At 40.7% G+C, this 14173-nt stretch overlaps 1 protein-coding gene across 1 annotated transcript; it reads right to left on the bottom strand.

The window, feature by feature from the left end:
- Nucleotides 1-758: 758 nt before the first annotated feature.
- On the bottom strand, nt 759-13687 carry HS3ST1 (heparan sulfate-glucosamine 3-sulfotransferase 1). The gene is made up of 2 exons (XM_063922999.1): nt 13264-13687; nt 759-1993 (listed from the first exon to the last, which is right to left on the bottom strand). Exon 2 carries the CDS (start codon nt 1889-1891, stop codon nt 968-970), a length of 924 nt encoding a protein of 307 aa, XP_063779069.1. The 5' UTR covers nt 1892-1993; nt 13264-13687; the 3' UTR covers nt 759-967.
- Nucleotides 13688-14173: the final 486 nt, after the last annotated feature.

Genomic DNA, 14173 nt, shown 5'->3' with positions numbered 1-14173 from the left:
AAGCCTGAAATAACAACACTTGCCAATACAATCTATCCGACCAAACACCCACCCTGGTGTGGTGACATTAGGCACCCAACTCAATTAAAGGCAAGTGTAAATGGATAAAGCCGTTCGAATAAAAGGAGAGAATACAATACAATACGCAGCAGCGTCACTAAGGATGGTGTCTCCCAGTGTGCCTACTCACCCTGTCACCCCCATATTCCTTGCAGGTGGCTTTGACGCTTGTGAAAAGAGACAAGGCCTTTTATCAGCAACCCCCCGCCCCTTCCCCCTGTGTATGACATTTTGGGGGGTGTGACCCATTCTCTTTATGTTGGGGGCTTGCCAGCGCTCCGGGACCAGCCCCTAGACGCTCTGGGGACAGTGCGGATGACATGAGCATGTGTCATCATTGTCATTGCTTATTGGTGACACCATTTGCAGGTGTGACACCAAAACAGCATTGCAGCTCTGCCATTTTGGCGTCACTCGATGCAGACCACCCCCCTGGTGATACCGCTGCAATATGCGCACATGTACTGTAGCTGCGTGATCCGTTCCGCTGTAAGAAATTTCAGAGGAACTACAGTCTGCCCCTATTTAAACCAGCAATGTTTTAGGATTAATATACAGGAATTTTACCAGCTATAGGTATGTTGTGCCTTTCAAACTCTAACGTATTATGGCAAAAAGTATTAAACAATTTTTGTAGTAACTGTTATATTTTGAATACCCCTATCAAAACAAAATAAAATATATAATATATATCCTACTTTATTCCAATTCTTTTTTTTTTTATTAACCATCAAAATCATACAAAAAGTTTTTTCTTACACGTTTCAGTAGTATAAAAATATAACTAGCTAATATTTAGTGCTGTACAGAATATCTGATTTACAAATAATTTATAGCTTAAATATCCTTCTTTTGTAGTAGACACTTCTGTAACATTCCTGGAGTCACATTTTACGATTCAATCCTTTCACAGCCAATCAAATGTCCTTCCAACAAGCTCAAAGAACTTTTTATTGGGCTCATAGAAATACGTGCGCAGTTTGCCCAGCAGGTAAGAACTTATGTGCGGGTGGGGCCTTCCTTTGGATTCATGTAAGCAGCGTTCCCGCCCACTGTCCCGTAAACAGTAAAAACCTTTTGTCTTATTGAAGTAAAAGTTTGACGCATTTATTTGAGGTGAAAGATTCAGAAACCGCTCAACCTTCTGCATTTCCGGGAAGGGCTCCTTAATTAAATAATCTCCATCAACAATATGAATATTTTGAGGTGGGAAATACTTCAACCAGTTAACCATATAGTTGTAATACAAGCTCTTGTTTATCGCCTTGTAGTCCGTATTAAGTTCTCCGTTTCTTAAAAGCAATTCTTCCACGGCTGGATAAGTCTTATTTTTCTGTTTGTGATTATAATACACTTGGGTGTAATCCGATAAAACTCTCTCAATAGGGTCTCTTAGGATTAGCAATAGCCTGATAGTGCTGTTCATACTGTGAACTCGCTCTGGAACACCACGTGAAGTAAAATACGCTGGTGTTTTCTCCACGGTGAGCTGGTGTGGGTAGGAGAACGGCATCTGGCTTGCATACCACTGTAGACCTTTTCCATACTGATCTTCCCAGTCAAAGAAATGGATTTCACTCTCCGCCGCAGAGATTTCTGAATGGAGGCTAAGCATTTCCAACAGAGCCCTGGTTCCACCTTTACGTACGCCAATGATAATCAAGTGTGGTAGGTGCTGGTGAGTACCATTTGGATGAAGAATGCTCTTAAGTTCATGAACCGGAGGGGGGGTGGTATAGATCTTTTCAAAGGAGGTTGGTCGAGAAGGCACCAGTTGAGGCTGAATGAAAAGAAGAGACGCACCAAGTAGTATGGAGGCCATGACAAACATCTGGAGCTTGGAGTCCGTCGGCAGGACAGTGCTCCGTAGGTCTATTCAAGCATGAATAAGGTGATCCTGCTTCGCCGTGTCAGTATTCCTTACATAGATGCCCTGAAAATAAAAAATATAATCATGTCAATTGATTTATATCTGCATTTGTGAATATTTGTAATTTGCAAGCGAAAACACTGTAGTGCATTCATATAAAACCATCACAAGAGTCTTAATTTACTTCACAAAGGTTTGTCTACAACTAATTAACAATTTATACCTAGAGCAGAGCAGCTAAACTTTATGTAAACTTAAGTAAGCGTCACAGATTGTAAAAGAGAAAACAAACAAAAACTCTAAATTTTAGTTTAATAGTACATGCCATTCAGTCAGAAGTGGTCATATGTCAGAATGCTTTTGCTAAATACTAATGTCATGCAATCGATATAGCAGAGAGGCAGGATGGAGTACGGAGGAGGTATATACTGTAGACTTCCTTTTATAATTTGGTCTTTTATCGTGTTCGGTAAACTGTCAGTTTGCGACTTGATAAGATCTGTTTCACTAGGCTACACCTGTTTTGCGGTTAATTGCTCACTTAAAATCTGCACAGCTGTATCTATAGCTATGACATTAAAGCAGAGTATGGTGTGAATCAGGAAGGTTATATCATGATACCAAAAAAAAAAAAAAAAAAAAAAAAAAAACCAACAACTAGTGCAAGACAACTACACGGTCAAGTCACATTATTATAGCCACCCCCTACATTTGACGTCGGCAGCACATAGCCCATGAAGTACGTCATGCGCTGGTTTGGTGGGTATATAAGGCTGTCTGCACACATATCACTTGTTGCTGTCATCATGGGTAAAAAGGGCGATTTATCAGAGTTGTACAAGGGATGATTATCGAATTTCAGACCAAGAGTCGGTATTTCTGTGAACTGTTTGCGTGCTGTTGTGGTGAAGGTCTACGGTGACGGGACAAATGGCACCATTGCAAATAACAGGCATGGAAACTGGAGTACCACTGATGTGAGAGGTGAATGTTGGCTATGAAGGTGCGTTAGGGCCGACTCCCGCGCTACAGTGGAGCAGCTCACCGTCAAAATGAACCTGGGGGCTCCCAGACGTGTCTAAAATGACAGTTCAGCGAACCCTGCTGCGTATGTGGCTCCAAAGCGGTTACTCTGACTATTAGCTGGTGGTCATAATAATGTGACTCGACCGTGTATATAACACTTGTACACTTGTAGGGGTGTTAGGCTGTAATTGTACATACTTCAATCACGTTCAATTCAATAACTTTTTTAAGTTTTGGTGGTTTGGAATATTGATAGATTGAGCCATTCACTGTGGGATTATATTAAATCAAATCAAGAAAACAGGGTTCTAGTATGAATGGTCAACAATGTTAAGGTCGACAGTCATTAGGTCGACAACTATTGGCCGACACTGACATGGTCGACATGGACAAATAGTCGACACTTGAAAATGGTAGACATGGAACAGGTCGACACATGAAAAGGTCAACATGGATTTTTGAACTGATTTTGGTGTCATTTTTTCCGTAACATGACCAGGAACCACAAGTAGTGTACAGCTGCACTTGGCACAGGTTACTATTTCCATTCGTAGTCCACGTGGATGGTAAAATATGAAAAAGTAAAAAAAAAATTTTTTTAAAGCCATGTCAACCTTTTCATGTGTTGACCTGTCCAGTGTTGACCATTTTCATGTGTCGACCATTTGTCCATGCCGTCAATGTCGACCAATAGTGGTCGACCTAGTGACTGTCGGCCTAAGGGGTATATTCAATTGCGGTCGAATTCCGGCATGAATTCTACAGTTTTTGGATTCGACACAATTCGACAGGCGAAACCCTCCAGCCGGGACCCGAATTCGACATTCAATAAATAACGGATTCGACAGTTCCCCTGTCGAAAAACGGACCAATTGACGAATAGTGGGCGGCCTGGATTCGACTTCATGGACATCACAAAAGTGTTCAATAAATCCTGAAAAAATTGCGTGGGGTCCCCCCTCCTAAGCATAACCAGCCTCGGGCTCTTTGAGCCGGTCCTGGTTGTAAAAATACGGGGGGAAAAAATGGACTGTGGTTCCCCCATATTTAAACAACCAGCACCGGGCTCTGCGCCTGGTCCTGGTGCAAAAAATACGGGACACAAAAGACGTAAGGGTCCCCCGTATTTTTTCCACCAGCACCGGGCTCCACTAGTCAGAGAGATAATGCCACAGCCGGGGAACACTTTTTTATAGCTCCTTGCGGCCGTGGCATTAAATCCCCAACTAGTCACCCCTGGCCGGGGTACCCTGGAGGACTGGGGACCCCCCTCCAGCCACCCAAGGACCAGGGGTGAAGCCCGAGGCTGTCCCCCCCCCCCCCATCCAAGGGGGGCTGATAGCCTTTTGTGACAAAAAAAGAATATTGTTTTTTGTAGCAGAACCACAAGTCCCAGCAAGCCTCCCCCGCAAGCTGGTACTTGGAGAACATTGATGTTTGAACAGATGTTTATAAAAACTGTTTTTTTTTAACTTTAATAAAATAGTTTTGCAAGTTGTAAATAAATGTTCTTAACCTAATTCAATTTAAAAAAAAAAAAAGCAATTTATCATTGTTGTTTTGGAGAAAATATTAGCCAGTTAAAAAACACCTCCTTTGCTGTATCTTGAAATGGATTATTATGCGCTGCATGACAATTAAGAACTGGGAATAGTAAATACACAAAGTGTTTTTCCACTTTAAAAGGAAAAGGATTGGAATGAGAATGAGATTCTACTGGTGGAGAAACACATAAAGCAAACGGAATTAGAGACATCTGAGTTTTAAACACATCTGAAAAGGCAGCAACAATGCATAACATGATGCAAGAACCTACCAAGCCACAGACATCAAGGTCATCCGGAACACTTGCTTTTCGATCAAACTAACAATACACAGAGCGTCAGACAAACTGTTACAGACGAGAAAAATGTAGAACTTTCAGCTGCATCAAAATTCAATGTACAGTGCAGATGCAGGAAACAATAACTTACAATTTACAATTACAGTGACCTCTGCCAAAAGAATCTGTTTCTAAGGTTAAAACACCTACTGTATTGTGTTTTAACCCTAGCGTATTCTAGCCAACCACTGCACTGCCATGTGAAGGCAAAGTAGCTGAGCCAACATGCCGGTAATCAGATCACCAGTTTGTAATTATCAGGCTTTATACATGCGGTGCCACAAGGGGTCAGCAGCGCCCTACCCAGTATTAACTCATTTGTCATTTTAGGTTTTCTTTAAAAGAAAAAGGGGGAAAGTAATATGGTCTGATTGTGCAAAGGGCCGATTTGCCAGGGATCTTTCTGCAGGATTAAAAGCAGCTCAGGTTGTTTTTTTTTTTTTTTTTTTAAAGCAAACAGCTGAAATATCTTCCCCATTTGCCTGCACTTGGCACGTGCCACTTAAGGGTAAAATTACTAAAGGTGGGAGGTTTTTTTTTTTTTTTTAGAACTGGCGATGTTGCTCATAGCAACCAATTAGATTCTACTAAACATTTATCTAGCTGCATCAAGAAGATAGATAGAATCTGGTTTGTTGCTAAGGGCAACATCACCAGTTCTAAAAAGCTCCCATCTTAGTAAATGTGCCCCTTAGAGGTGTGCAGGCATCTGAGAGTGCTCAAGCTGGACATACTGGACATCTAAGTGCACCAGGTCCTAGCTATCGGTCATCTTCCAGTGTATGGTCAGCCTGAAGACCAAATCTCTATCCATTGTAATTTTACATCACTACTCCTCTTACACAAGCCTCTTCATAAGAAGATATTGCGCAATTTTATTACCTCACTTTCTGGCAGCTAGAACGTATCAGCATTCACGCCACCATGCAGAAGAGTTAGGAAACACCCCCCCATCCCCCTCCCATTCTGAAAGTTACTAGACTACTATTCCACTAATAACGTGGTGTGGAATAAAAAGAAAAACTTTAATAATTTTGTAATTTACAGGATTTATTGATAAACTCGTGAATAAAAGTAGTTTTAAATACAGTGAGCATAAAGTAGGCTGGTAATAATAGAGGGGTTTAGTATGAAATACCTACATATCAAAATCTAGATGGTCAAAATACCGACAACAATTGACAGACAGTCAAAATACCACATTTAAAATACCAATAAGGTCAAAATACAGACATTTAAAATGTCGACAGGTCAAAAAGTCAACACGGTTTTTCTATGTCGACATGGACACCGTATAAGTGTACTGTTTCCCCTCGCATGGCTCGCTGAGCTCACCAAGCTTCGGGCACGGTATATTCCCCCCTCCAGGTCCACTGGGATGGTAAAGTATGAACAAGTCGGTTTCAATGAAAAAGTCATGAAAAACTTGTGTCAACTTTTTGACCTGTCGACATTTTAAATGTCAATATTTTGACCTCGTCTGTATTTTAAATGTCAGAATTTCGACCTTGTCAGATTTTGGACCATCGGTCAATGGGTGTCGGTATTTTGACCGTTGGGATTTTGATTGTAGGTAAATTGACCGCATTCCTAATGAAGAGCAGCATCAAATACACACTGAGAGAGGAAGGGGAAAACAGGCCCTACTGGAATGAACATTTGGATGAGGAGTCACAGTGGGACTGTGGTGTTCTTCACAAGTCAAAGGGGTACATTACATTTATGAGGCAGGGGCTTTTGCATGCTGCTGCTTCTCAATTGGTTTGAGCAAAAAATGTAGGGGTCTATTCATGAAGCAGTAAAAAGTGTGGAGAAGTGATCCAGTGGAGAGGTTGCCCATGGAAACCAATCAGCACTGAAGTAACATTTATAATTTGCATACTATACAATTGTACGGAGCAGTTGATTGGTAGCCATGGGCAACTTCTGCACACGCTCACTTCACCACGCTTTTCACTGCTTCATGAATAGACCCCATAAAGTGTCACGAATATGAAGTGCAAACCACCCCACTTAATAATGGTCAATTTCCAGCTCAAACCTGCCAAGAAGCAGCTTCTTTTGGTTTCGTAAATTTATCCCAAAGTTTTAAAATTGCCTGTACGCTAAACAGATGCAAGCACTGGGCCCGATTCAAACGCTGCTTCAATGGTGTTGCAAGCAGGCAATTAACAGTAGGCTGCCCATGCGTTGCCACACGCAATGAGGAATCAGTCACAGAGTGATTAACAGGAAGAGACTTGTTGGAGGAGGTAACGGGGAGTGTCTGCAAAAACACAGGCGTGTTGTAACCGTTTTTGGGGTGTGTCTCAACACTTGCCTGTGATCTTGTATGCATAAAACATAGCGCCAGCATTGCAGCACCTGCGACCATTCTGCATTGCCATGGGTGCACTCAGGGAGTCAATGTTCCTTGCATCTGCATCATGGTTGCGATTGGTCAGTTACTAAGCATGTGGCGACCGTCTGTTCACTTGTTGGCAGCTGCTACACCTGTGATGCCTCACAGTTCAGTCACGGAAAGGAACCCTGCTGCATCTGCATTGCAATCGCATCTGAATCAGGGCCACAATTGCCGTCATGGCTATCAATAGCGGTCACAGACACCAGTGGTAACCTTTGATAAAATGGAAAGAGTATACAGGATGCCAGTGTACGGGTGATCAGGTTTTTCTTGTTAGGAGTTAAAGGTATGGTGAAAAGAGAGAGATTCACTGCACTGCACAAATGTAATTACATAGTATTGAGGTGGAAGACTAATATACTAGTATTATGCAGCAGCATATTATGGAACAAAATTTACATAAAAGCTTACAGTAAGCTTGTCAGAGAAAGGCCTTGACCTAAAGAGCTTACTATCTAATTTGGAAAGTAAATCCTACATTGCTGAACAGAAAGGCAGAAAGCCTTGTTATTCATGCTGTATGTAGTCTACACAAACACATTAGGGCTTATTTAAAGTTATGTGCACATTTTGCCCAGGTGCAGAAGGAATGCAAAACCATACTGGCCAGTTCTCCCATTACACTGCATTTTAGAGCTGGGCTGGGCCATGCCTCCATTATAACTCACGTTGTGCATTTTTCCATTTTCTACTCATCAGCACAAAAGGTGCTGCTGCTTGGCATGTGCGTGACATAACTGAACCTACCTCTGCACTGTGTAATACTTCCACTATACCAATTGGGACCATGTTCCTATCCACCCAACCACACCCACAATTCAGCGTAGCCATGTCCGTACTACAGAAGTCCATGCCCCTTTATGGGTCCAAAGCTCAGGACAGAAAAACAAAAATCAGGACTGCTGCAGAGATAAATAGAACATGATACTCAGTAAATTAATTATACCAAGTTGAACTGATCACAGTTTTCATTATGTATACATTCTTTAGATATATATGCAGGGGCTGGAATCTATAAATAAGACATACGTAACAGTCTATGGGGCGTATGCAATTAGTTCCGATTACATTTTGGAGCTAATGAATTTGCCCTACATGTATTCACTTAGGGCCGTTTTCAGCAGTTTTGAAGGCATTTTAGCCAATGCCTTTTCACCTTCTTTTATTAAGTGAAAAGGAATTGGCGAAAAATGCCTCAAAATCTGCAAAAATGGCCCGCATTTTAGACGGAAAACAAGTGGATTTGCTGATCCACGTGTTTTCTGCCCCTGTCACATTTTTCGCCTAGGCGAAAATATTGCATAGGGCGAATCTCCATTCGCCCTAAAAATAGTGAAAAAGCGCAGTTTTTTCACCTCGGCAAAAAAACTGAGCTAATTGCCTACGCCCCTATACTGGATTTCAGTTCCACTGGACCTCCAGCTCCTCATTAAACGGTCCTGCTCTATATAATCTTCAATAAAAAAATAAATATCTATATCTATATAATTATGATAATGATAAGGTCCACCTATTATGGACTGATTTGTAGCCTAAAATGCCACACTTAACATCGAGGGAGAAAACATTATGGCGGTGCCTCACTGCTAAATAACTGCCCACTCCTTACCGTCATTTACCCTACTCTGTTCCTACAATACATATGGTTGCAACCAATCAAATAACAGCTCACATATATAGCCATACCCCTGGACATATAGCCAAATCATCCATTTGGCAAACTAGGCTTCAGCCTAAGGCCCAGTCAACAATGAGGGGCCCGTATTACCCTAACCCATATTAATGGATTTTTTTTTCTTAACAAGTGTAGGGAATCACGTTTCCCAAACCAATATGTTGCTTAGAACCTAGGGGGTCTTAGTATGCCTCTTACCTGGATACTTCTATATATGTATTTAGCAGTAAGGCGGCAATATATTGGATGTCATCTAGCTTATTGGCAATCCCGGCAGTTATTTCTGGGGCACAGGTAGGGCCTACTGTTGGCACGCTGACATTAGCATAATGCACACAATATGGAATATTACTAATGTCTAGTGCTCAGCTTGTCAGTTTACTGACCAGGGTTATTAGGAACAATCTACCTGGTTATTGGCTCGTCTGCTTTCAATCTATAGTACAGTGATGCCACCTAACTTGCTAGTGATGTCAGCAATTCTTACCAAGCGGAGAAAACCACCATTGTTCAATGTAATCACTAAACATAATTGCAGGTTATAGAATTACATTGAAGTAATGGTGGGTCCCGAGCGAAGGGCACCATAGGGGGAAACGAGACAAAAAGGTCTTACATTTCCCAGAATTATAGGCTACTTCTAAAGGTACAGTCATTGATTGGACAAGTAAATCAATTTCTGTTCTGTTTCCCACAATACACAACTGTAGTTATTTTACAGTACGACCTGATATTTGCTAGATAAAAAGTAGCTTTTAGTTTTGGTTTATTTTTATTTTTAGTCCGCATTGGACGTGTACGGTTCTGTAATGGGAAAGGATTAAACATGCAAAGCATAAGGGAGATTAAAAATATAAAGAGAACAAAGGTCTTTGATATCAAAGAGCCACACATGTAGCATATTACATTTCTGAAACTAATATCCAACAGTAGAGATTACGCACAAGGGTGTAATCACCTCTAAGAGATTCTCGCTTTGTCCGACCTGCTTAGGAAAATTCGACACAGTCATTTCCACCCTTGTTATACATTTCACAGAAAGTATTTTCAAATTACAGACTAACCCACAAGTGATTTATCTGGTGCCTAGTTTGCAGAATACACTTTACAATATTACTTGCTGAACTGTTCCAACTTACGTAAAGCAATCCACTAACTGCCAATAATGAGCTTCCTAGAAACTTGAGATTTGCCTAACCATTTACAGTATCTCTTCTCTAGATCTAATGAACGCACGCTTCTACACAAGCAAGGAGCCAAACAAATTGGAAAGAATGTTGGCAAAAGAAGACCATTGAATTTATTAGCTCAAACACCAAAGAATTGTTTTCCTGTACAAGAAAGGTTATTTGTCTGGGATCTACAGTAAGTATGGGATGCTCCGCAAAGAAGCAATATTACCAGCACTTAGAACAGGTCAATAATAGGCAGACCATCGTAAGTTCATAAGGAAAGATTTAGCAATAAGTGATATTCTTGTTATCACTCGTTACGAATGTTAAATGGTGCTTCTCGCCAATCAGCTCCTAACTGTCATTTTTTCAAACAAATGACAGGAGCTGATTGGCTGAAGCACCATTAACATTCGTAACGAGTGATAACAAGAATATCACTCATTGTTAAATCTGCCACATAGTATTTTAAAGTTTTAAAAGTATAATGAGACTCCCTGGTACCGAAATAGCTATCTTTTTCCACTACTAATTACATGAATAGTTACAGAGTATATATTCTAATAATTGTGTGTGTATTAATTTTATCACACCCTATATAACACACTTACATACAGTATACCATGTGACCATTATAAGAAACGTGGTTATGTCTTTAACGCTACACTATACTTACTATAACAGCATATCTGCACAACTAAATTAGATTACAGCAGAAAGAGGTCCATATCCCAAAGAGTTTACAATCTAATTGTACAGAATAGGAAATAAATATTGTTTCTTACTGTATGGAAATTATTTTTGTTAGGTGCTTATTATATCATTAGTTCTCCTAGGCAGAAATAAATAAGGTACAGTATAATACGGCTATCTGTGTCAGATAAAGATCCCCCTCCACACATATGCGGCTAAGTAGCCGCTGACATGATCTAACAGTTCTCACGCTGATCCGTGCAAGCAGCACTGTGGATTATGTATTCCGCACACATTGGCCAACATCTCTGTCATTAGGAGAATGTTTTGCTGGTTACCCCCTTCTTGTGCCTAGAACACAAAATGCAATAAAAACAGAGGAACCCTGCAGGAATGTCACAGACATTCCAGCTCTCCTGCACAGAAACCAGCCTGGAGCTTTCCATTTCATCTAAAGCAGATTTGTAGGGAACACAATCCAAACCACACTGACAGGTTCCTTACCAGTGTTATATTAGATCAGAAAGCACAAGAACAAATAATGCAAACATAACAGTTAAGAAAATAAGCTGCGAGGCAAAAACAAAACCCAAACAATATACATTATATAAACACACATGTAATAACATATACACATATAATAAATATATATATATATATATATATATATAATAAATATATAATAAATATATATATATATATATATATATATATATATATATATATATATATATATATATATATATATATACACACACACACACACACACACACACATACACTACAATATACCAATCAGGTGACACTTGTCCTGGAACACAACAGCAATAAAAGGTAATCTATCAAGTGAGTGGTGCAGAAACCGTAAAATGGGTTTCTGTAGCCAAGTTGTGGTAAGAAAGTAATTAGAAAATACACTAATAAAAGCAACGTGGGTGTGCCGGGCACAGATTCAATTTGTGGAAGCCTGGAACAACATATGAGGTTGCAATGCTCCAGCTAATTGGCTGGGCCAAAGGTTCACTACACTACAGTATATCAGTTTTACTACCACAGTGTAAACAACATACATTACTCACCTTTACCAAGAAAAAAAAAAAGTTTTGCAGCAGCAGCAAATGACCTGACAGGTATGTGTTCTATGTGAGCGCTGCTGGGGGGAAATCCACAGTAAAAGAATATAAAGAATGCGTGGGATAATGAAGAATGAATGGAGAGGTAAAAGTAAGATGTAAAGTTAGAAGACAGGATGAGGGAGAAGTCCTGGAAGAGCCGCTGTCCAGGCTGCAGACCTCACATTCTCATGCACTGCTCATTATCTCATGCAGGGAGATAACAGCTCTGTCTGTCTGGGGACGGATGGATACACCACCCTCTAGCAGCACATCATAGAACAGCCATGCCTATTTATTGTGCTTTATAAAGTAGATCAAGGTCAATAATTGCAGCCTCAACAGATTCTTCCTCCCGTCAGCCTTTTGCTGCAGCTGTAGGCAGCTGTCTCTAATAATAATAATATATATTATATATACAGTTATCATACCTGCTGAGCCTGGATCGCACAGTGGCAGCAATACACAGAGTAATGCAATGTAGTAATGCAATGAAGAGTAGTGTACAAATTAAGTGATATAAGTAAGAATGCAATGTACTGTACTAATATAATGTAGAGTAATGCAAGGTAGTAATGTACTGGAGAATAATGCAATATACTAATATAATGGAGAGTAATGCAATGTACTAATATAATTGAGAGTAATGCAAGGTAGTAATGTACTGGAGAGTAATGCAATGTAGAGTAATGTAATAGAGAGTAATGCAAGGTAGTAATGTAACGGAGAGTAATGCAATGTAGAGTAATGTAATGGAGAATAATGTAAAGTAGTAATGTACTGGAGAGTAATGTAATTGAGAATAATGCAAGGTTGTAATGTTATGAAGAGTAATACAATGTACTGTAGTAGTGTAATGGAGAGTAATGTAAGGTAGTAATATAATGGAGAGTAATGCACTTTAGTAATGTAATAGGAGAGTAATACAAGGTAGTAATATAATGTAGAGTAATGCAAGGTAGAAATGTAATAGAGAGTAATGCAATTGAGAGTAATGCAGCATAGTAATGTAATGGAGTAATGCAGCGTAGTAATGTAATGGAGAGTAATGCAGCGTAGTATTGTAATAAAGAGTAATGCAAGGCAGCAATGTAATGGATTGGAGAGTAATGCAACACAGTAATGTAATGCAGAGTAATGCAATGAAAAGTAATATAATGAAGAGTAATGCAATGAAAGGTAATATAATGGAGAGTAATGCACTGTAGTAATATAATGGGAGAGTAATACAAGGTAGTAATATAATGGTGAGTAATGCAATGACAGGTAATATAATGGAGAGTAGTGCAGTGAATTGGCACCTCAGCACAGTGACGGCACTATAGGTCCTGTACAGAGCTGTCCTGGGAAAGTTACTTCGTGTACTCACCAGAACAGAGCCGCTGTGCTACGAGGATTCTATACCGGAGCAGGCTCCATGGCTGGGGAAGGTGCCAGTGATCCGGTCGCTGCTGCTGGGAAGAGAAGGAACAGCGTGGGACCTCTCCCTGCTGGCAGTGCCCATCCAGGTACACTAGTAATGTAACAGGCAGCGCTGAGCTGTCGCGCTCTCAGCTCTATAAAGCTCCGCTCCCTGACGTCAGCGCCCCAAGTGGCGCTCCCCTCCTCCTGCCCGGTGTCACCCGTCCTGCCCAGCCCTTTCCTAGGCGTGTCATCTCTCCGTGTGTGTAATTGCTGCTGACGGGGCCGCCCGTTGTGCAATACACGCAGCAGCAGCTGCAGGTGTGCGGGGACACGTGTCTGGTCAGTGGTCACTACACTACTAGGGTGCGACTGAAAAGTCGCGCAGACCTATGTGCCCTGATCAGTCACCGTTCTGTATCTATATCTATGGTGTGAGTGCGTGTGTCTGTGTGTCTGTGTGTGCACCTGGTGGTGAGCTCGCGAGGAGGAGTCACATTACCCTCCCTGTGTGATGTGAGGTCTGTGCCTGCATCTGCTGGGACCTGGGAGAAAGCATGATATGGAGCAGTTACTCCATAGTATCGGTATTCATGGTACTGTGTATCACATAACCTACAGTTTATGTGCAGTGTAAGGGTTCACATCACAAAATAAATCTGAATATTTTTTTTTCCATTTGATGTGTGCATTTATAAGAATCTTCAGTTATTTTATCTTATAGGTAATTTACCATGTTTATGGGGCTGGACACGCTAAAGCTGAATACGTGGGCAAAATAAAAATAAAAAATGCAATTTTTTGAGTTTTGGTTGCATTTCTAATATGTGCCAAGCTCTGGAGTGTGATATATTCTAGTGCGTGGAACCGGTGGGTAA

This window comes from Pseudophryne corroboree, chromosome 1, assembly GCF_028390025.1.
Source record: "Pseudophryne corroboree isolate aPseCor3 chromosome 1, aPseCor3.hap2, whole genome shotgun sequence".
NCBI classification, from domain to species: domain Eukaryota; kingdom Metazoa; phylum Chordata; class Amphibia; order Anura; family Myobatrachidae; genus Pseudophryne; species Pseudophryne corroboree.
The sequence above is the reverse complement of the archived record's forward strand: the minus strand, read 5'-3'. Positions and strand labels throughout refer to the sequence as shown.